Source organism: Cupressus sempervirens, chromosome 6 (assembly GCF_028749045.1).
Source record: "Cupressus sempervirens isolate cs-2001-9-10 chromosome 6, ASM2874904v1, whole genome shotgun sequence".
Taxonomy (NCBI): domain Eukaryota; kingdom Viridiplantae; phylum Streptophyta; class Pinopsida; order Cupressales; family Cupressaceae; genus Cupressus; species Cupressus sempervirens.
The window spans coordinates 291,880,787-291,905,955 of record NC_143123.1 but is presented as its reverse complement, the minus strand read 5'-3'; the positions used below and the strand labels follow the sequence as shown (position 1 = coordinate 291,905,955).

General features: G+C 35.1%; 1 protein-coding gene across 1 annotated transcript in view; it reads right to left on the bottom strand.

Moving 5' to 3' along the window:
• LOC149552360 (ferredoxin-dependent glutamate synthase, chloroplastic-like) overlaps positions 1–25,169 on the bottom strand; it is a 290,054-nt gene that overhangs the window by 184,814 nt on the left and 80,071 nt on the right. Inside the window, exons 10-12 of the mRNA XM_089787902.1 lie at positions 8,973–9,132; positions 7,470–7,580; positions 6,956–7,171 (exon numbers count right to left, since the gene is read on the bottom strand). Of these exons, the coding sequence (XP_089644028.1) occupies positions 6,956–7,171; positions 7,470–7,580; positions 8,973–9,132 (487 nt within the window). The remainder of the gene's footprint in view (positions 1–6,955; positions 7,172–7,469; positions 7,581–8,972; positions 9,133–25,169) is intronic.

The following is a 25,169-nucleotide window of genomic DNA, read 5'->3' as shown; positions in this document are numbered from 1 at the left end:
TCAAAGGTCCTTCCAGCTGCATACTTTATGAGGTTGATTCCGAATCTTTTGATCACATTTTACTGCAATGTCCCTACACTCAAAAATGATGGCATTGGTTGCTTCAAAGACTTCAATTCCAATTAGCCCTTCCTTCTAACCTTCTTGACTTCTTTAAGAGCCGGCTTTTACCGCATATAAATCTCACCTACTTTTCATAATGTCTTATCACTCCTTCCATCATGACTTGGGAATTATGGAAGGAAAGAAATTGCAGGATCTTCCAAAATTCTCAAATGAATGAAGATAGACTTTTTAATAAAATTGAAGCTTGCTTTGTGGAAGTTACTAACAATCGATTTAGAATCCTCCATAACAGTTGTGGCCTATTCTCACAATGGGACAACGAAATTAGGAAGGTCTAACCCAACCTCATTACAGCGCCCTCTTTGGAAAAGGCGGTAAGTCAGCCTCCGAGGCTAGGCTGTCATGTAAATGGTCTCCTCCCCCCCTCTTTGGTACAAGCTTAATTTTGATGGAGTATCTCAGGATAACCCAGGAATTGCTGGTATTAGAAGTATTATCAGACATCTAACTGTCATCATGCACTATTATCTCAGGATAAACTTATTGGAACTGCCTCAAACAATATCACAGAAATAAAAATATTATTGTGGAGGGAGACTACCAGACCGTTATTAATGCTCTTAGGACATCCTCTACTCCTAATTTGCTTCTTAATTCCAAACTTCAAAGAGCTATCAGCTTGACTAGCTTCTTTGATAATATAATCTTCACTCATATTTATCAGGAAGGTAATAAAGAAACTGATTCCCTAGCTAATTTAGGGCCGGATGGCATCTCAATCTCGGATACCAACCCCAAATGATTTTAGATCTTTGTATCCTCTAATCACAACTCCTTTTATCATTTTCAGTCATTCATAGTATGTTTTTTTTTCATTTTTACTCCTTTGATTGTTCTTTCAACCCATCTTTGTATCCTCTGCACCATTCTTCCTCGCTTGTTTTTTCCGCTTCTCATTAGCCCTTCCTTTCTTCTCGCTTTCTCTCTCTTTCCTGTCCCTGCCTTTGCTCCTTATTTTCTCTGTTTTGTTTGGTCTGTCTTCCTCTTGTCACTTCTCTTTTGTTTGGCTTCCTCCTCTGTTTGGTCCCCTCACTCCTTTTCGGCCTCTTCCTTTTTTCTTTTCTTTGGCTTCTTTCTCTCTTTTTCCTGTTTTCTCTCCTTTTTCCTCTTCTCTCTCCTTCCTTCTTTTTTCTCTTTAGTATTTTCTCTCCTTAGGAATTGTCCATCTTTTCCTCTATCTCTCAATTTTGTGCCTTGTCTTGGGCCTTTATATTATTATATGATTTAAATTTGTATAATTGTTTGTGCTTATTTAGGTAGCCATCGACTGAAACATTGTATTAACTTTTCAATTATACTCTTCATCCTATTCCTCACTATTTTTCTTCAGGATATGTTTAATTTTTCTTTCTATTACTCTCTTTTATTCATGTATCCTGATTCCCTGCAGACTGTAAGTAAATATTATACTTAATTATATTTGCAAATATATGTAGATGAACACTCAAAATTATTTCCTATATAGATTTGCAATATAGTTAACTAAGATATTCCCTTACTGATATGCAAGTATGTATGAATAAAACATAGTATAGAAGGGAGAATTACACATGTCTTGCATTGGGCTTGCTCTATAGCTTTCCCTCTCCTTACTTTAGCTTTTCTTTTCTTCGCCTTCATTAGGCTATAGACATATCTTAGTTTAGCAACATTCCTTGCAAGCAAATGGGACCCCTCATATATTTGTTACACAATCATACGCTTCTTATACCTCTATACATTTATAGGCAATATGGATCAATGCCTATGCCCCCTTGGTCCACTCTTTTCCATGATGGCAGATCCTCACTTCTAGTTCTTTCCTTACATGGTGTCTTGGCATGATTCCAACCGGTCAATCATGCTATGATTTATTGGTGGCTTTTCTCTATGAATCATCAATAGTCTCTATTTATTGCTTCCATAGCATTTCGCCTATTACTTCCTTTGGTTTTTTCTATAAAGTTCTATGCCATGTCTTTATCCCTTGCGATGAAAGAGCCCTTTCCCATTTACTTACGGTAACCATGGAATCAAACATTCACACTTTCTATTTCAAGGTCACCAAGGAAATGGCTTATGTCAGGCCAATCACACCCAAGCGCTAGAACTGCATAATCTATCTCAATTATGACTTGGGAAGATGAAGGGTGATCAAAGCCCTTGGAGACAAGCATTTTGATCACAACTTTACCCTCATAGCTAACGGTGACATAGTTGGTATGTTCATTACTTTCTCATCTCTAACCAGGATTTCTAAAGAGACCAATATATCTTTAAGAAAATTTGTGTTCATTAACAAGATATTAAAGGGTTTAAAAGAGACCGTTTATAGCACAGATGATAAGTACCAAAATTCATCCAACAAAAGTATACATGAATAGAGAGTGCAGTAAAACCCCCTCATCTATCGATTATTGTCGCAAGTCTATTCTGGTCTTCAAAATTATCCAAGCTCTGTAGGTAAATTGGGAAGAGATCAAAAAGAATCTTTGCTTTCTCATTTACTGGTTGAAAATTGAACCTTACCAATATACAATGTGGCTATATAACTATCTCTCCACTGAGGAATTCCAAGTTTCAGACACTTATAAGGACTTGGACCTTTCAAAAGACAAGGTTTATCTATGCAACTCCCTTAAGAAGCGTAGTCCATATAAAAAAGCTCGAGGGATATCCATAGCCTTCCCCTCTAAAGATCCAGATGATTGCTCCAAAAAAATAGTATTTAACAAGATAGAAGGCTATTTTAGATGCGTGGTTTTTTTATAGCTATAGTTTATGTTTTGTTTATTTTAAATATCACAGTTACTCTCATATGCCAAAGACTACCGCATCTCGGGAATTTATGTATATTTTTGTAAATTTCATAATTGCTACTTAGTTCTTGAAGACTGGAAGACTTTTATGAATCTACACATTGTTTAATCCATATATCTCTAATTTTGATGCTCTCAATATCAAAGCTACACTCATATGCCTAAGATTATCGCAACTCAAACATTTTAGTATATTTGTGTATATTTCCATAAGTGCTTCTTAGTTCTCTAAGTATGGATGACTTTTACACTTTGTTTTTATGTTCATAATCCTTATTTTTTTAGTAATTTCTTCATTATTTATAGGGTTTGTAGCTTGTGTCTCTCTGTTTTAGATTCTTTATTTCCCTGTGTAGTTTTGGCCTTGGCTTGTTCTTCTCTGATCTTTCCTGTGGTTTTTGTTTTGTTTGGCTTCATAGCTCTTTTTGTTTCCGTTTGTTTGTCTTGTTTTAGCCATTTTCTATTCTTTTTTGTCTTCCGGCCTCTCTTTAGCTCTCTCCCTCTTCTATCTAGCCATTGCTCCCCTATCTTTGTTTCTTCTCTTGTTTCATCTCCTTTTGATTAAGATGCTTCAACTTTTCAGCCTGTTTGGTTACCTCTTTATGTATTTTAGTTTAGCTTTTCATGTCTGATTGTATGAACTGGCAAGCTAGTATGCTCAGTCCTCTTCAATTATTTAGCCTACATGTCCTCTTACATACATTGTTTTTCTTATGATTAGAAAGCTTACAATGTTTATTTAGCCTTATGTTCTTCTGGTATGGCTCGTTGGATATTACAAGCTAACCTTGATAAATTTAAAAGAAATAGTTATGTTCAGTAGCAAATGATTTGCAAGACAGGTATAATATGGACCTTCATACCTCGGCTCATTGAGGTACACACTAAAACAGCGAGGTGCTCCTAAAGTAACACTAAGCTAAGTTTCTTAATTTGTCATCTCACCTCCATTTTTCAAAAAACTAATTCTAATGGATATTCCTGGAATCATGTCTTTAATTCCTTGTAATTATTTGAAATCCCCTCTCATTAGCGGGGAGGACAATAATATTCCTTGACTCTAACATGGTTTCAGGGATGCTTGGCAAATAAGGTAATTGGTTTTGCTTATAATATAAAACAATTATGCTAGAACTAACCCATTTCAGGATGAGGATGAAGAGGACAATATCACATTTCTTGATTGAACCTCTGCATCTCCGAACAATGATGGAATTTCAACCGAGACCCCTCGAGGAAGCCTTCATCAGAGATTCTAATTTCAAGATCACGTAGTTCTTTGAATGATAAATGAATATAAGAAAATGTTATTGTAATCTCACAAACACTACACAAGTGGTGCTGTAACAAGTTGTAATGTAACAAACACAAAACTAAGACTGCACGGCAAACCCGTGCACTTTCTTGTTGTAATACAAGGGCATGCCCTTGCTGTATAAATAAATTTTTAGTATAGGGATCAGGGAGCCACAACCGGAGGTTTTCTTCTCCTGCTTCTTTCCTGCTGGTATGTCCCCCTGAACCAGGAATCTGTAAACTTCTTTATATTAACAAAATACCAAGGCTTTATGTCAATTACCGAGCAAAAAAAAAGGCCTTGAAAAGGACTACAAACTAAAGACCAATTCTTATATCTATTTGGAGTACATAAGTGAATGCTTGATCACAATTTGTGGAGTTCATACTTATAAGTAGTAATCATATTTCTACTTATTTTGTGTTTTCTCAGAATCGATAATTATTTTATTACAGTCATTATCTGTCCTACTATGTTTTCCACAAAATAACATCACTTGCTATGCTATTCTGACAACATATGACATCTGCTGTAAGTAAGATTTGACATTATGATCAGATCCCTTTCTTGTCACCAACAAAAAAGAATGCCCGTCATGGTATACTCTCACAATTGCATCTACGGGAAGAAGCAGATGTATTGCAGGAGCTTACTCTTGTGAAAATTTCATAAAAGGTCTTAAATATTTCAAGAAAAATAGTTGTGGCTAAGAGGTATAACAGGTCTTTGGAGTTACCAACTATTGTCTAGTTAGGTTTTTTTCTCGTCGTCTTGTCTTCACCTACAACAATGCCATAGAAACAAACAACAGTCGTCCAGTTCCATATATTTACCTTGAAAGCCTCTAGGCTAGGGCCAACTTGGTTGGGGGAATTAAGACACATTTATTTGTTGACCGACTACATTAGAAATGAACATTAGGATGGCAGACCTCGTGATAAGGAAACAATGATTATTATTTGACTAGTGATTAGTCAGTAACTAAAAGTTAATAAGAAAGCGATCATGAAAGATTTTATGTTTGTGGAGAGTTGGCCGTCTACTAGGGACGTCTCCCTTTGTAAATGATTAGGGGATATATATGGAGGTAACTGGAATGAGAGAAGGAAGAAGGAATAGAAAGAAAAAACAAATACTCAGACGTAAACAACCTCAGAACAGCAGGTCAGGCATAGGAAAAGAATATATGCAGACATAGATCAGAGCAATAATCTCAGACCAACAAGCCAGATATTAAAACAGGATTTAGGAGTGAACTGAAACCAAGATTATAAGAGAATATGAAAGGGATTTGTGCTAACAGACCCTAGCAGCTTTAGAGAAAAAATAAACAGGAAAAGAATTGAAAGGGATTAGAAATCGTTATATATGATTGGCAGTGATCAAGGAAAAGAAAGAAGCAATAAGGTACTTAGCACGACAATCAAATTATCGCAGCACTTCAATACATTGAGAAGTCCATTACATCAGTAGTGATCAAGGAAAAGAAAGAAGCAATAAGGTACTTAGCATGACAATCAAATTATCACAGCACTTCAATACATTGAGAAGTCCATTACATCAGTATTAAATCATCAAGAATTATCTAAGTAATCAGCATGAAGAGCACACAAGAGAAATAAGATCGATTTATAGGGATTGATCAGCATTTACATCCAAAGATTATCTTCAGTTCAGCAGAATGATATTATATCAAATCGGCTATTTTCACCATCTTTCCTTCTTACAAGAAATTGTTGTATAAGCATATCCATGTGCATATATGAGTAATAGATAATATGGAAATGAATGCTAATAGTAAAATATAGAATGTGCTCGTTTGTCTGCAACCCATTCAGTAGGAAGGAAATGAGGTGTACGAGGAGAGTAAAGAGTGTCATGTAAGGAGACCAAGAGGGCACTTCATGTAGGGAGGCTAAGAGGGCACTTACATAGGACCAAGAAAACCCCTTATAACCTCCACTCAACTCTGCAAGGTGGCATGTGTCTTTGGGAGGCTGAGACATTGCTAGGAAAACCAGGTACATGAAAACTACCACGAAAGCAAAGAATAGGGCACTGGCAGATATCCATTATTCGGATAAGTGTAGATTAGGCTTTGGACGGACCTATCATATTTCTTCCTTCGATCTTTAATATGCTTGCATAATGTTATTGATAGCATATGATATGCTGTAATATCATCTAACCTTAATCATTGAATAGACATATAGATATATATTTGCATATTTTGTTTATGTAATGATTGCAGGATTCAAAACTAGGATCACAATATTTAAAGGAATATTTAATTGGTAAGATGTAACCCTAACCCTAATTTGTTACAAATAATTAGCCAAGACCATGTTACCATTGGTCTAAGATACAAGAAACTCGCTGGATCATTGAAGAAGGGGAATCTTGTCTGACATTACAATAATAATACATTTCTATTTTAAAAGATGGAAATAGATAGCATAAGTTACATTAACTGGTATATATCATGTCATAAGTTATCAGCATCATTGTATACAAATACAACTGGCACATATCACATCAAATGCAACTTCATTCACGCAAAAGAGAATTATTCATAATGGCTCAGCATGGAATTAGTACTTTAGATACACAGCAACAGGTCTTATTAATCAAGACAATAATGTCTGCACTGAAGCATCCTGTGCAGAGAGGATATATCAAAATTTAAAAGCAAAATCTACAGAATATTTTCCCTAAAAATTAAAATTCATATTACCAATCTATCAGCACGATCACTGAGGATTAAAATTTGTGAACCACCACGAACAGCCTCATCTGCAGCTTCACAAAGTCTGTTTATTGCCTTTTGCAGTGATCCATCAAGACCTTTGCCAATATCAAAGAATATTGGTAAAATGCAGGGCTTCAAGTACGAATCTTTCTTCAATGAATCTAGCTCTCCCTCATTCAACACGGGGCTTGACAAAGTTACCTTTGCAGACAACACATTTCATGACAAGTTGAAATCAATTAATGCAATCAGATTTCCACAATCCATGATTTAAAATGTTTATTTTCTGGAATAGATTGTGTAGAGATGAAAAATCTCTACACAATCTATTCCAGAAAATAAACATTTTAAGTTGAAATCAATAAAAAAATAATCAGCCCTAACATTTTATATTATAATAATTGAATGCCTCGGAAATTATACCTGCACCTAGTAAACACTAGTTACATTATAATAAGTAACACAAAATATACAAATAATAAAAATGTTATATACAAACCTGGGCAGCATTTTGTGGTCCAACTTCCAAAATATTTTCTCGTTTCCCGAGATTAACCTCAAGAGACATAACCAAACCCTCTCTCAGAGGATCGATCGCAGGATTTGTAACCTGTAACACTAGGTGTAAAAATTAATGTACAATTCAATGTCCTACCCATGAAATAGAAGCTATACAACAGAATGCATGACATTACAAGCCCCTATTACCTTCAAAGCTAAGGGTTTATGATTGTCAAGTGCAATTATTGACATTACAATTTTAAAGATTTGGTCACATCACAATTTTTGCGTCAACTTAAATCTTCTTCATGCTAACCACATCTTTAGAGATACCAAAACAAGGAACAGACAGAAGAACATGGACTGGAGAAACAGTATCCCCTAGACAGATGAAATAGGTGTCAAGAGCCATAATATCATGCAGGCCGCATTCTGCTGATGCAGTACCTGTTAAAGCTCACCTAGCTGATTTGAGGAAATGCTTGCAACTCACAAGAATGCAAGAATACACTTCTCAATTGGCTGGCCTTATGCAGGAAATATAAGTATTGTTGGTATAAGAATACATAAGAACCAGTAACACAAACCATGAGTGAAAGATTTTTGGTGGGTTTAATCAATTAGTAAATTCATACAAATTTCCAATTGAAATTCTCAAAAGATGGTTTTTTTCTGGAAGAAAAAAAAAATAGCAGTTCTTCACAACACATTTCTGCAAAAATGGTATATATTATAATTAAAAATACATTAGTGGTCTATGCAGATGTGTAATATTTTAGAAACATCCATCAATTTAAAATTTCAGAAAACTTAAATCTTTATACAACTGGCAAGCTCCAGATATAAACTACTTTCAAATTCATTGCACTTTCAAAAGAGGCATAACTACTAACAAATGTCATGCTAACAATTTAAGAAAAATTATTGATGAGGGCATTAAGTATCATCACAACAATCAACAATAGAACTTCTTAATATTTTTCCGAAGTGCTGGGAACAAAATTGTGCATCATTTAATAGATCAGGTACCCTTATCCTATGGCTGAAAGGCACATTTTAAGAAAGACTATTAGATCAAAATAATGTGCCAAAATTCTATCATAACACCAAGAATAAAATACTTACTAGCCACATGACGCTTGCTATGTCCCATGCTACAACTGTTGTAGGAATAGGATTGACAAAGAAGCACATACCAATTTATATAATGTGTGCACGTAGAATATGATACAAATCTAGCATCAAATATATCAGACATTGCAAGACCAGAAGCTATAGCTTACTTCCTTCTCCATACTCAAGTTAAAAATGCACCAGCAACCCATATATAAAATGAATGGAAGACAAATGACTTTCCCGAGGTATGAAAAAGACCAGATTGCACTCAATGTATTTTGTTTAATTTAAAATCAATTCATGAATTTACTAAAACAATCTTAAGGAACAAAGTCTTTTCAAGAGAAACACAAAGTCCAGAGATTGCTGATGCCAGAAAGTCCACCTGTGCAAAACGTTGCTTGAAGTAGTCATAAAGCATGTGTGACTTTTGAGACAGCACAGCTAGTGGAATGTCATCTCCCATACAAAATGTTGGCTCCTTCCCTTGAGAAGCCATGTTCTCAATGACCATCTGAACATCTTCACTTGAATAACCATATGCTCTGTATCAACCAACAAACAAGCTGGTCAGTGTCAGAAATAGCATGTAATGTCCCTATATTTGACCTTAGAGAATACTTAAATGATTAAAATTAAGCTGAAAAATAAATAAATTAAAAGATGACCAATTTTATATATTTAGAGAGGTCATAAAAATAATTCATTAATTATTTAAAATTCATATGGTTGTAAGCTTCACAAGATTATTCATATTTAATTAATTAAATCTCAATCCTTGGATATTTTAATAATTGACTGTATATTATGTGAACAGGACATTGATAAGAGGGTCACCGTACAATGTACCTTCCGGAAGCTTATTATCAAAAATGAATTATATTCTTTCCCAAAAGTTCCAGAAAAGACTATAAAAGGAGATATGAAAGGATTTTGATTACTTTATGAAACCCTTTGTTTCTGGGACATTGAGCCTGGTTCATTCTTTAGTAAAAGGACAAAAACACTTTTGACCATCAACTTTGTGGACAAAAACTTGTCTGGCTGATAAGGTGGATTGATGTGGAGTTCACTGTTCTGCTGAACACTTGCGCCACTTTAAGTTTTCATAATGATATTGAGGAGTCTGGTTAGATAATTATAGAACAAAGGACTCTTGTTACGAGCATCAGTTTCCAGGTAAAACTAATTGATATTTGCAAGCAACTAATTATTTTCTGTTGGCACATGTTATCAATGAAGAGAAACAGGGAATATCAATGAATGTGTTTACAGTGTGACTGGCAATGAAATAATTATCTGTTGAACATATGACACAGCCATACTCTGTCTACCTAATCCCTTCCATTCCATATATCATTCCCAAAATAAGGCAGCAACAAGATTTGGGATAATCATTAAGGAAACAAAATGCCAACACAGCTTGTATGAAAGAAGACACCTGTATGACAGAAAAGTCCTGCCATTAGTTTATATTTAAAAGGAAGGGCAAATTTAAGATTTAAGAGCCTTTGAGGAGTAATATATGGCATTTGGAGGTTGACTAAGGTCAACAAGGTATTAGTTGAACCAGCTACAAAAAGAATAATTGTTTTTATCAGCCCTTGACAAAGTCTCATCAGACTTGTCACTGCTCTCTCCAAAGACAAGGCAACTGAGAGAAAAAAAAAATTTGTGGCATTTGAAGGTATTCATGATCTCTGGTGTTCCACCTCACCATATTCAGGTCATCGTGCTCTTAGGCTATCACACCTTTCCAAAGAAGACTTCAAAATTTTTGATGAGGCATAGATGGTGTTGAACAGGTCAAAAAGAAAGTCTGCACAGATGTTGAATCAACGAGGGAAAAGACTGAGCTAGTTTATCTATACTAAAGAACATTGCTTTGAACATAGTACCTAGACCAGAAGGAAAGTCTGTTGTTTCTTCTGAATGGCTATTCAAAATCAAACATGTAACCAACAAAAGTATTGAAAATATGAAGCCAGATTTGTAGCCAGAGGATTCTCACAAATGGAAGGGATTGACTATGATGAAATCCAAGGTATATTTTAGCGGCTAATATTCGCAAATTGGCTAATTTTAGAGTTCTTTGGCTAGTAATTTGGCCAATAATTTAAGATTCGATACAACCTAAATCGCCATAATTTAATAAAATTTTGTTCTAAAATGTTTAGAATTGCTCAATAATTTATTTTATTGAAAATTTTTAACTCAAATATTTGCCACAATATTGGTTACATAATTAGATTTGAGTCACCTAAATATAATATATTATTGGAGAAATTATATTTAACTGCCCAATAATTATCATAATTATTAGTTACTTTAGGGATATATCACCAATATTTAGTTTTCACTATTGATCTAAAGTATATGTAACGATCCTTATAATATTCCATGAGGTAAAAAAATGTTCAATTTTGATTTGTAATATTACATGGTGATTAATTAACTTCCAATTATTATTGAGATTCGTCAATATTTTATACAAAAAAATTAAGATTCGAAAATAATTGCCAATATTAATCATATTTAAAATAAAAAATTAAGAGATTCACCAATAGAAATAATTTTATTTTTTTTAAATAATGAAAGATTTGCCAATATTTTGTATCTTTTTTTGGAGGCGGCTTTCCTAAAGTTAACCCTGATGAAATCTTTGCTCCTGTTGCTCACTACACTTCAGTTAGAACCATTATTGCTATTGCTACATCCAAAAAGTGGAAGATCCATCAAATGGATGTCAAAACTACCTTTATTAATGGCATAATTGAAGAAGTATATGTTGAACAACCCAAAGGATTCATTATACACAACAAGGAAAATCGTGTTTGTAAACTAAAGAAAGCATTGTATGGACTAAAACAAGCTCCAAGAGCTTGGGTACGAAAGGACTGACTCCCATCAAATGACCTTGGGATTCTTAAAGAATGATGCAGATTAAAACCTGTATTTTAAAGTAATAAATGCGGAGATTTAAATCTTAGTACTTAATGTTGCTGATTTACATATCACCTTATTGTTTAATGTAAGCAAGGGCTAGCATCTAAATTCGAGATGAAAGATTTGAGATTACTACACTGTTTTCTGGAACTAGAAGTATGGCCGAAACCAGATGAGATTATACTATGTCAGGAAAAATATACCAGACAACCCAAGACTATTTGGCATGATGAATTGTAAATCCATGTCTACACCCATGGAAACGAATCTTCACAAACTAAAAGAAGCTGCAACGGAATCAGAACTGGCAGATTCTACTCTATACAGGCAGATAATTGAGTCTTTCATGCATCTAGTAAATACTCGACCTAACATTTGTTATGCTGTGCTCAATCAATTTATGCATGAACCAAGGAAAATACACATAGTTTCTACAAAACACGTCCTAAGATATTTACAAGGCACAATTAGACTTGACCTTAATTACTCTGCAAATCCAGATTTGAAGTTGTTTCGATATACAAATTTCAACTGGGCCAGTAGTGTTGTTGACTTAAAAAGCACCTCTGGTTGTCAGGTTGATGCTTTAATTCAGGATCAGCTATGATTTCCAAGTCCAGCAAGAAACAATCTTCAGTTGCACAAAGCTGTTGAATGTATACCATATGTTGGATATTTAATGTTTGATTAGTGCTCAGAATATTGAATCTATAAATACATATACATTCATACATACATACATACATACATACATATATTATACATGTTTGCATATCAGTATAAAATGAATCTGTACATATACATACATATATATATATATATCATAGTTCCAAGAATCACGGCGATTCATGCGATTCACGCGATTTGGCGATTCGATTCAAGCCAAACGATTTTTTGTGAATCGGTGAATCGAATCAGCGATAGAGGGTTTATGAAATAAGTTACTCACTAAATTTCAAGGGTTTTTTAAATTTTCCGATTCATGGCCGATTCGATTCCGATTCATGGCCGATTCCGATCCGATTCCGATTCTTGTTACTTTGATATATATATATATATATATATATATATATATATATATATATATATATACACGCACGCACACACACACACATATATGTTTGCATATCAGTTTAAAATGATTATTCAGATGGTTCAATCTGATCTTGATTGTGATCGATCAAAGATGCCAAGCGATCAAATTGTGTAATCACCACAAACGATCTGCACATACTGTACTCATGAGTAAGGATCATGTATGACTTTACAGTCACACACAATCTGTAAATATTATTGTGAATATATTACTACCATCAGCAATGGAAATCGGACTCCTTAATTATGCGATCAGCAATCATGATTATGGTAAATGATTTGTTAGTTATGGTTTATAAAGGATGCCTCATGTAAAGGCATTGCCTTACATGTCCCTTGGACATGTAGAGTCATGTCTCTACATGAGGCTGTCCATTCAAACTAATACATATATTGAGTTATGTAGATCACTAGAAATATATAAATACACACATATTATTACAAGCGATCTGCATATACATACACCTGCAATAAGCAAGAACAATATCAATATTATTCATTGTATAGTTTGAACACAAGAATAATAGATTAGAGTAATCCTGAAGCATTACATACCTCAGCTACTGCACTATTGCAGAACAGAAGATTTTGTAAGCATCTACATTCACAGTAAATCAGACCATTGAATCAGAGGTTAAACTCTACCATAGATTTATTTCCTTAACAAGGTATCAGAGCTTGGCTGGTAGAACAGGCATTAACCAGCTGTTACTGATTCAATATCACTAAAAAAATTCTCTATATCAACCATGGTAAACAATATAAGAGTTGAGGATAGACTGGAAAGCGCATCTAACATTGTTTCATGGAAAATTTGAATCACAGCAATACTTCAAGAACTTGAATTGGAGCCATTTATAGAGGAAAACAAAGAAATACCTAAAGATGAATCAGAAAACGGAATAACAAAGCTAAGAAATTAATCATTGATGGAATTAAAGATCATATTCTTCCATTAATAGCAAAACTAACAACTGCTTATGAAGTGTTCAAAACCATTCAAGATACATTTCAGATAAACAATGCAAGCAGATTGCTTACATTAAAACAACTCCTAAACATCGAGAAGGGCAAAGGAGATACAATCACATCCTACTTCTCCAAAATCTCTGAATTAAGAGAACAACTCTCTACTATTGGAAACTATGTTGAAGATGTCAAACTATCCCTAATAGCCCTTAGAGGATTACCAATATCATGGGAATCATTTATTCAATGCATCAATCGTCCCTCAATACCCAAATTTGATCAACTAAAAAATGAATACACTCAAAAAGAGGCTCGATTTGTCTCAAGAGGTATCCTCTCGAACAAAGAGGAAGAGATTCGAGCATTACATATAAAATCAAGCAATAAAAATGGAAAATTAAAAAGGAAGAGAGTAAAGAAAACCTATAAGAAAAGAGATCTGTCAAAAGTCCAATGTTATAAATGTGACAATTTTGGACATACTCACATGCGTTGTCCAGAAAGGAAGAAAAATCCTATCAACATGGCTGAAGTCAAGGAAGCAGAAGACAAGAATGAAAAATATTAATCTCTAGCTTGTCTTATCTAGTGAGATAAACACCAATAAAAACACTTGGATAGTCGATAGTGGAACCTCTAGACATATAACCGGATTTAGAGATAAATTCGAGACTCTTAAAGAATATTCAACTGAAGAAGTGACAATAGGCGACAACTCCACTTACCCTGTGAAAGGAATTGGCACCTGTTCAGTACAACTAAGTATTGGAGTTAACTTGCACCTAAAAGATGTCCTAGTTGTTCTTTGAATCAAGCGAAACCTTATCTCTATATCTAGTCTAGCAGATCAAGGATATCGAATTGCTTTTCAAGAAAATAAAGTTTTCTGCTGATGGAAAAAATCAAACATTAAAAATGCTATTTCTATTGGAGTTAGAGAAGGGAGCCTATACAAACTTTGTAATTCCTCAAATCTAGCCCTAAATGATGAAATTGCAAAGACAAATGAGATTTGGCATTGAGGACTACAACATCTAAACTTTAGAGCATTACCCTCTGTAGAGAAAATAGTAAAAGGCTTACCTAACCTTAAGCCTGAACATGAAAGAATATGTGAAGGGTGTGCATTAGGAAAGAACCCTAAAACTCCTTTCCATCCCAGCGAACATAAATCTAAGAGCATTCTTGAACTCATTCAGATTGATCTATGTGGACCCATGTCAGTACCTTCATTAGGAGGATATTCACACTACATCTTTGTAAATGACTATTCTATGAAAACCTGGATATATTTCCTCAAATTAAAAGAATCAAATGAGGTTCTATCCAAATTTAAAGAATTCAAAGCTTTAGTTGAAAACCAAACTAGGAAGATCAAAATTTTAAAATTTGATAATGGAGGAGAATATATCTCCGAGAACTTAAAAGATTTTTGTATATCTATTGGGATTAAGAGGGAGTATATTGTACCATATAATCCTCAACAGAATGGAGTAGCAGAAAGAAAAAATAGAACTATCATTGAAGCAACTAAACAAAGATGCACGAACAAAATCTACATACATCATTCTGGGTTGAAGCATCTAATACTGCTTAATATATTCAAAATAGATGTCCTCATGCACTTCTAGAAAACATAACTCCTAAAGAAGTTTTCTCGGGAAACAAACCTGATCTAAGTCATTTACGAATCTTTGGTTGTCCCGTATATATCCATAGTTCTAAGGAGAAAAGAACTAAACGAGAGCACTCTGGAGAGAAAGGCATATTCGTTGGCTATAATGATTCTTCCAAAGCCTACCATGTATATGTGCTAGGATCAAGGACAATTGAAATCAGTAGAGATGTCAAGTTTGACGAAGATGTTGCATTCTAAACTTCTAAAGATATAGAAGAACCTAATGATGATTCCATTCCTAAAAATGACAAAAGTACTATAATTGAAAGGGAGAGTGGCATAGAAGATAATGGACCCACTACACCTAATCCTGAAGATAATTCAAATCCACTCCATAAGAAAAGACTCTTATGGGCAAGAAAAATGTTTTAAGAAAACAATGTGGTACCTGATAAAATGCTTAGAGAAACCAAGAGGACAAGAAATCATTCATGTTATGTTACTCACCTAAATGAAACCACTAAGTTAGAACCTTTTGATGTTGAAGAATCTCTAAAATCTCAAGCCTAGAAAGATGCCATGATTGAGGAATATCAATCTATAGTAAAAAACAATGTTTGGGATATTGTACCAAGAACCAAAGACAAATCTGTTGTCTCCTCAAGATGGTTATTCAAAATCAAACGGGCAGCAAATGGAAATATTGAAAAACACAAAGCCAGATTTGTGGCCAGAGGATTCTCACAAAAGGAAGGGATCGATTCTGCTGAAACTTTTGCTCATTGCCAGTTACACATCTGTCAGAACTATAGTTGCAGTAGTTGCATCCAAAGGTTGAAAGGTACATTAGATGGATGTAAAGATGGCATTCCTGAATAGAGTCATCAATGAAGAAGTATACTTGGAACAACCAGAAGGGTTTGTTATTTACAAGAAAGAGTCACATGTATGCAAATTGAAGAAAGCTCTTTACGGTCTCAAACAAGCCCCTTGTGTAATGGTATGAGAGAATATATGGCTACCTTACCAAATTAGGGTACTCAAGAAATGAAGTATATCCTAACATATACTTCAAGAAATCAGAGGGAGATATGTTAATACTAGTTCTCTATGTTGATGATCTCCTGATTATAGGCAAAGACCATCTTTTAATTAAATGTAAGGAAGACCTCATATCTGAATTCGAAATGAAAGATTTAGGTCTTCTACACTACTTCTTGGAATTAGAAGTAAGACAAAAGGGAGAATACATTTCCTAAATTAAGGGAAATATAGCACTGACATGTTGAATAGATTTGGCATGATGGACTGCAAACCACTATCCATACCTATAGAGACAAATCTCCATAAACTCAAAACTGAGGCACATGAGTTTGAGGCCATTGATCCTACATATTATAGACAGATAATTGGATCATTTTTGTACTTAGTGAACACTCATCCTGATATTTGTTATGCCACAAATGTACTAAGTCAATTTATGTGCAAACCTAAGAAGATTCACCTCATGGGAGCAAAACACATTTTGAGGTACTTACAAGGCACTATTGGAATCGGACTGAAATATGAAAAAGTTGAGTTACAACTTCATGGATATTCAGACTCTGATTGGGTTGGATGTTCGACTGATCAGAAGAGCACTAGAGGATGTTATTTTAGTCTTGGTTCTGCAATGATATCCTGGTTTAGCAAGAAGTAATCGTTTGTTGCTCTAAGTTCCACTGAAGCAGAGTACATAGCCACATCAATGGCAGCACGAGAAGCAGGGTGGTTAAGGAAGTTACTAGTTGGGCTATTCGGAAAGCCTCTAAAACCAACAATCATTCCTTGTGATAATCAAAGTTGCATCAAACTCTCAGTGAATCCAATCTTCTACAACATATCTAGACATATAGAGATACCTATTCACCACATCAAAGATATGGTAGATAGAGGTGTCACCAAGTTGAAATATATTAGCACTGAAAAACAGTCTACTGGCATATTTACCAAACCTCTTGCTAAGGTGAAAGTGATTTACTTCAAAAGAAAAGTTGGTATGGTAACATTGTGATTGTTATTGTAAAGTCCTGAGACTAACAATCCCAATTTCTTTTATTTATATTTATATTTATATATATGTATGTATGTATGTATGTATGTATGTATGTATGTTCTCTTAAATTCAAGAGTTACTATTGTGCACATGTGTTTATTTGTGGAAAGATAACGATCTTTCATTTTATGAGAAGTTAGTTCTCTATTGTAAGGTGATGACCTCAACAATAGATTGACCTTTTCTCATAGACTTCATTAAATTGTTGTCCCAGAATGTGTCGGATTGTGTGATAGCAAAGATATCATGATTGACTTCATTTTTTGTCCCAGAATGAGTTGGAGATCATGACATCACTTGTGTTGATTTTTTAATCATTGCCATATTATTGATTCTACGCTATACTAGAAACTATGACAATAAAGAAATCATGATAGACTACATTAGTTTTGGAATGAGCTAGAGATAATGATTCTATCAAAGATGTTGTCTAATAGACTATACTCAGTACTGTCCCTGAATGTGTCGGAGATCAGATGAATAACATCCTTCTAGGATGTTTGTGTTGATGAGTATCTTAATGATAAGATCGATAAGAGTCTAAGACCACCATCTTGTGAGATAATCAAATCCTCCCTTGCTAAGAGGGAGTGTTGAATGTATAGCATTGGTTGGATATTTAATGTCTAATTAGTGCTCAAAATATTGAATCTATACATACATATACACACACACACATATGTTTGTATGTTAGTATAAAATGATTATTCAAATGGTTCAATCTCATCTTCATAGTGATCGATCAAAGATGCCAAGCGATCAAATTGTGTAATTACCACATACAATCTGCACATACTGTAATCATGACTAAGGATCATGTATGACTTTACAGTCACACACAATCTGTAAATATTATTGTGAATATATTAATATCATCGGCAATGGAAATCAGGCTCCTTCAATATGCCATCAGCGATCATGATTATGGTAATTGATTTGTTAGTTATGGTTTGTAAAGGACGCCTCATGTAAAGGCATGGCCCTACATGTCCAAGGGACACGTAGGGTCATGTCTCCATTCAAACTAATACATATATTGATTTATGTGGATCATAGAAACATATCAATACACTCATTATTACTAGCGATCTGCATATACATACACCTGCAATAAGCAAGAACAATATCAATATTATTCATTGTATAGTTTGAACACAAGAATAATAGATCAGAGTAATCCTGAAGCATTACATACCTCAGCTACTGTACTATTGCAGAACAGAAGATTTTGTAAGAATCTACATTCACAGTAAATCAGAGCATTGAATCAGAGGTTAAACTATACCATAGACTTATTTCCTTAACAAAAGCTCCATAGAAGTTGAATACATAGCACCATGTATGGGTGCTCGGGAAACAATCTAGATATGAAAGCGTCTTACTAGTTTGTTTGGAAAACCCTTAGAGCTAACTATCATTCACTGTGACAACCAAAGTTGTATAAAGGTCTCTGCTAATCCTATGTTTCATGACAGAACCAAGCATGTGGAGATCAACTATCACTATGTAAGAGATATGGTGGAAAGAAATGTTATTAAATTTATAAACATCAGGACTGAAGAACAAATGACAACCATTCTAACCAAACCTCTCCCTAGAATCAAGTTTGAGTACTTTAGAGGTAAACTTGCTATGGTAGAGAATGAAGGCCTAAGTAAGATGTAATCATTACTTTTTTTTGTTTAAATACTAAACTTTAAAGTATTTATTTAATCTTCATTTCATTGTACTTCTTATCTGAATATCTTTGTGAGGTGACGATCTCTAAACAATAAGACACTTGTACATAGTTACCTTCATTGTGAGGTGACAATCTCACAATGATGGTTGAATTTTAAAATCCCTTATGGTGGGAAGCACATACAATGTTAGCCAAGGATATATCATAATAGTAGATATCATAAACCCATTACGGAGGATAGCACATGGTAGCCGAGGACATGCCATGAAAGTAGTTTTATCAATCCATCATGTTGGGAATCACATATGGTGCTACCCAAGGATATACCATAATGGTGGATATTGTAAATCCATTATGGAGGATAGCATGTATGCTAGTGTCCTAGGACATAATGGTATATGTAAAATCCTTCATTGTGGATAGCACATACCGTGGTATCCAATGACCTGCCATGAAGGTAATTTTCTAAATCCATTATGGTGGGTAACACATGTGGTGTTACCCAACGAATGATAGGTATTTAAATTCTTTATGGTGATATCTGACGGCATGCCATAAAGGTAATTTTTTTCTTTTCTTTAATCCACCACGGTGGATATTGCATAAGTTGATATCTAATAACATGTTTACACCTAAAAAAATGAGCAGAGCAGGAGGGTCAGTTGTGGTGAGCGGGAAAGGAGTTCAAATTTCAAACGGGAATGGCAATGGTGCAGGCCCATCTGGTGAAGGAGATCAAGGAGAGAAGTCATTGGACACTGTGAATGAGAAGGATCCCAATGGAAGTGGGACAGCTGGGGACCCAAACAGGAGGTCTCTGCAAACACTTCGGCCCGAAAGTGGTCAAGTCTGTTTGGCATTAAGCCAACAAGTAAGTCATCTTTTCCTCCGATTAAAAATATTTCTCCATCTGAACCAGGTACATTTATTCTGGAGATCCCAAATCAAATTATTGATAAGAATATTTCTAGAATGGATTCGACTCTTGTGGTGAGGTTTTTAGGCACCAGGCCGAATATAGAGGTGATCCATGCCTTTCTTAGAAGGAAATGGGCCTTGAAAGGTCAGGTGGACATTGTGACCATGACTGAAGGATGCTTCTCTTTTAGCTTTTCATGTGATGAAGATAAAAGGGAAATCCTATTCAATGGTTTGTGGATTGTGGGTAAGCATAACTTGATTTTGCAAAAATGGTCTCCAAATTTGAATACTCAAGATGAGTCATTGGTTCAAGCTCCTGTTTGGATAAGACTTCCAGGTATGCCTTTGGAGTTTTGGGTGGAGCAGTTTTTTAGGGTATTGCTAATGTTTTTGGTGAACTTTTATCCATGGAACTAGTCATAGTTGCTAGAAGGAGATTTACCTATGCCAGAATCTGTGTAAGGGTTTTTCAAGGAGTTGATATACCTGAGGTTATTTCACTCAAATCCAAATTGGGAGTATGGCAGTAGAAGATTGAGTATGAATCCATCCCCTTAATTGGGTCAGTAGGCAAAGAGTTGTCCGATTTTAATCTACTCCTTGAAAAAATCTAAGAAAATATGGGTTCGTAAAGGAACTAAGGATATGGTGGGTGATGAGCAAATCGGTTCTATGAAAGGGTCTCTTCAACAGGGAGTGCGCAATGACAAGGTGAATCTGGAGTCCAAGGTCGGTGATTAGGTGGTCTCTTCAAAGATGACTTCCAATGAAGTATTGGAGAACCTAGAACAGACACCTCTGGTTCGGGTTGAGGAGGTTGTTGCTTTGGTGCCGAAGGATAACCTTGTGATTGAGGGTAGATCCACTGAGGGGGTAGATGCAGAGGAGGGTGAGATTCGGATTGAAGAGGTCTTAGAAGATGGTTGTATTTCCTCTACTAATAGTAAGGATTTTGAATCTTATGACACTCAGGATTGTGTTATCCTGTCAAAGGAAACTCTTGTCAAGAAGAAATGCCTTACAGAAGCTTTATCCATAGATGGAAACCAAAAGTGGGGGGATGCTGAAGATATTTCTAAAGCCTTGAAGGGTGAGGAGGAAGATTCTGAAGCAACATGGACTGCAGTGGGGGCTAAGAAGCTTTTAAGATTGAAAAAGGAGGAGATATCCTTTAAGAAGAACAAAGAGAATGCTTTGGTGATCAAGAAAACGAGGAGTAATAAGACAGGGGATATTACACATATCAGCACTCCAAATGGAAAGAGCACTAAAAAGGGAGATATCAAGAGTAACAAAGCCAAAGATAGCTGTCTACCTTTCACTCCAGTTGGGAAGGGTATCAAATCTGGGGATGTTGAACTAACTTCTATATCTACAAGAAGACCTTCTAATGTGCAAAAAAGAATTGTGGAGACAAAAAGAAGTAGTGCGGATGGTAGTCAGAAGACTATATTAGATTCAAAATCTTTCCATAAGAAATGAAGTTTATATCATGGAATATCAGAGGATTAAATAATCCTCACAAGTAAGATATGGTAAGAACATGATTAGGGGTAATAAGTTGGATATGGTTCTTCTCCAAGAAACTAAAATGTTATAAGAAAAAGTTGAAGGTTTGTTGGTTCTTTGAAAGTGGCAAGGTGTTTGGGGGAGACTCTGATGGAGCTTCCGGGGGCATGGCAATTTTTTTGGAATAATAGATATATTTTTGGAGAACTTATATCTTAGAACAGGAATATTATGAATATCAGATTTTCTAATGCGAAGGATGGGACTTCTTGGGTTTTAACTAACATTTACGCCCCCAACTCTAAATGGGGTAGGAAAGAGCTTTGGGATGCTCTTTCTAATCTAAGGAAGAATTTTGTGGATGAAAACTGGATTATTATGGGGGACTTCAATACACATTTGAAAGAGAATGAGAAGAAGGGAGGTAGCCAGATTAATTTTGATAGCAAAATGGAGTTCATGGAGTTCATTGATAGTCATCTTTTGCATGAAATGGACTTGCATGGGGTGGATTATACTTGGACTAACAGAAGATTAGGGAAGGACCTGATCCAAGTAAGATTGGATACAGCCCTTATTAGTAATGATTGGTTTTTGAAGTACAAATGTTCCCTCTTTGCGCAAGTCAGAGTGGGCTTGGATCACTACCCTATTTTTCTCTTGGCTGATCCTATTACGAGTAAGAAGAACTATCCCTTTAGATTTGAGATGATGTGGACTCTCCATCCGGGCTGGAAGACCTTATTAAAGAATGGTGGGATATTCAAGTGGAGGGAACAGCTATGTTTAAAGTCGCCATAAAGATGAGAAATGTTAAAAAATATATCAAAAGATGGAAAATGAAGACCTTTGGGAACATCTTTGACAGCAAAAGGGGGATTTTGGAGGAGTTAAAAGAAATTCAAGACAGCATCCAAGCTGAGGTCTATGAGAATGTGTCTAGTAAGGAGGAAGATTTAAAATTATTAAAATGCATGATATAATTACTAAGGAAGAGATATTTTGGAGACAGCTGTCTAGAAAAGTTTTTTTTGAGTAAGGGGGATCAGAATACTAAATACTTTCATATGACTACTTTGAAGCATAGAATGGTTAACAAGATTTCTAAGCTTAATGTTCATGGGGTTCTTACTGATGATGATGAAGCAATCAAAAGGGAAGGCATGAACTTTTTTAGTAATTTACTAGATTTTTAGTAATTTACTAGAAAGTGATCCCAATCTAGATAAGGACAAGCAAAAGGTGTTTCTAGATTGTATCCCAAATTGCATTTCTGATGAACAAAATAAAAAACTCACCACTATCCCCAACAATGAAGAAATTACAAGGGCAGTTTTTTCCTTTGAAGGAGACAAAGATCCTGGTCCGAATGGATTCCCCTTCCTCTTTTTTCATAAGTACTAGCACATTATTCAACGGGATATCTTTAATGGTGTGAAAGAGTTCTTTGGGTTTAGGAAACTCCTAAAGGAATTGAATGGTACCTTTCTTGCTCTGAATCCGAAAAAAACTGGGGCTGATTGTTTGGATCAATTCATACCAATTAGTCTTCATAACTCTTTTTACAAGATTATTTCCAAAGTTCTTACTCTCAGAATTTTATCTATTCTTCCTAATCTGATTTCTAGACAGCAAAATGGGTTTGTTCCTGGCAAGTATATTTTGGATTCTATAATCACAGTGCATAAAAATATCCATTCCCTTACCAAATCTAAGAAAGAGGGGTTCCTCCTTAAGCTAGATTTATCAAAAGCCTATGATAGGGTGGATTGGAAGTTTTTAAAATGTGGACTAGAAGCTTTCGGATTTTATAAGAGATTTATGGAGATGGTCCTTTTGTTGGTTTCCTTTGCTACCTTCTCTATGTTGGTTAATGGTTCTCCAACTCCCTTCTTCTAAGCCTCTCATGGGTTAAGGCAAGGAGATCTGCTCTCTTCTATCCTTTTCATTCTTATGGCTAAGTGCTTAGGTAGATATGTGGAAAAAATAGTTACTATGGGGGAATTTGTTGGGCCTAGATCTTCCTCTAAGAATCTTGCTCTCATCAGCAATTTGTGGATGACTCGATTGTTATGGGAGAAGCTTCTATGAGAAATGCAAGAAACATTAAGAAAGTTCTTGAGGATTATGGGGGGGCTAATGGTCAGATTATAAAATGGAACAAGAGTGTGATTTATTTTATCAATGTCAATGAAAATAGACAAAATAAAATTAAAAGAATCATTGGTTGTGAGATTGGTACCCTTTTGGGCTCATATCTTGGGTTACCTCTCTGTCTCAACCCTCCTGAGACTTTCTAGAGTTCTTTGATCAACAAAATCCGTTCAAAATTAGCAGGCCAGAAAGGGTCCCTCCTTAAACAGGCTGGAAAGGTAATTGTTCTTAAATTTGTGTTACAAAGTTTGCCTTTGTATGCTTTGAGTGTGTTTAAGATTCCAAGGAAGTTTTCTTTAACAATTGAGAAGATTCAGAAACAATTTTTATGGATGGGTATGGAAAAAAAAAAAGAATGGCTTTAATTGCTTGGGATAAAGTCTGCATGCCTATCAACAAAGGAAGTCTTGATCTTAGAAGGGTTATAACAATGAATGATTCTCTTCTTGCTAAGCTTATTTGGAGATGGCATCATGAGGAGGGAGAATGGAGAGACATTTGAGATGATAAATATAATAGAGAGAACCTTGGGTTTAACCTCTTCCTTAGTAATGAGATGTCCCAAGGGGGTTCTGAAATCTAGAAACATGTTCAAAAAAATAAGCAAATTATAAATAAAGGAATTAGATGGAAGGCTGGAAATGGTAGGAATATTCTTTTTTGGGATGATATTTGGACTGTTGATCAGTGAAATGGATTTGTGGATAAATGCAAGAACCTTTCTGGAATCTTTGTGGCTGATTAATGGGAAGAGGAGATATGGGTTAACCTCAATAGAGTGGATATCATCATATCACTCTTAATGATCTCAACAAAATCTTGAATGTTGTCTTTTTAATTCAAGAGGAGGATACTTTAATATGGAAGTATAATCCCAATGGACTATTTTTTGTTTCATCTTTATATACCAATGCTTTTGAGAAATATCAGGCACCTTGCTAGGCTAAAGCTTGTTATAAAGGAATAACCCCTAAAGTTAACATTTTTTTTTGGACTCTTTTGCAAGATAAAATTCTAACCATTGATAATTTGATGAAGAGAGGTATGAATTTTGTTAACAGGTGCTATCTTTGCAAGGGAGCAGAAGAGTCAGTTAATCATCTGATTATTCGCTGCTCTTATACTAGAAGGTTATGGGAAAGTATATTTGGTTTGCTGGATTTGATTTGGGTCTCCCCCCTTACTATTCAAAAGTTCTTTAAAGGATGGAAGTTTCCTACTTGTAATACGTTGATTATGAAGCTTTGGGACTTTATCCTCCCTTTTCTTTGTTGGGGAGTATGGAAGGAAAGAAATGATAGTGTGTTTAGGGGTAAGGAGACTAACTCGGTCCAGGTGTTCTATAAGATCAAGCATCTGGTGATTGAGAATATTAGGATTGTTGGGAAAGGGCATCAACCTCGGGCAAATTGGGAAGAAATAGTGATTAAGAAATGGAATTTGGATGGGTTAAGTGTTTCTTAAAATGGGAATAACCTTAGGGATCTAGCTAGGTGGGATTGCCCTCCTCAGGGCTAGTGCAAGATTAATTTTGATGGGACCTCGAAGGTTAACCCAGGGACGGCGTGCTATGGTGTCATCATTAAAAACATGA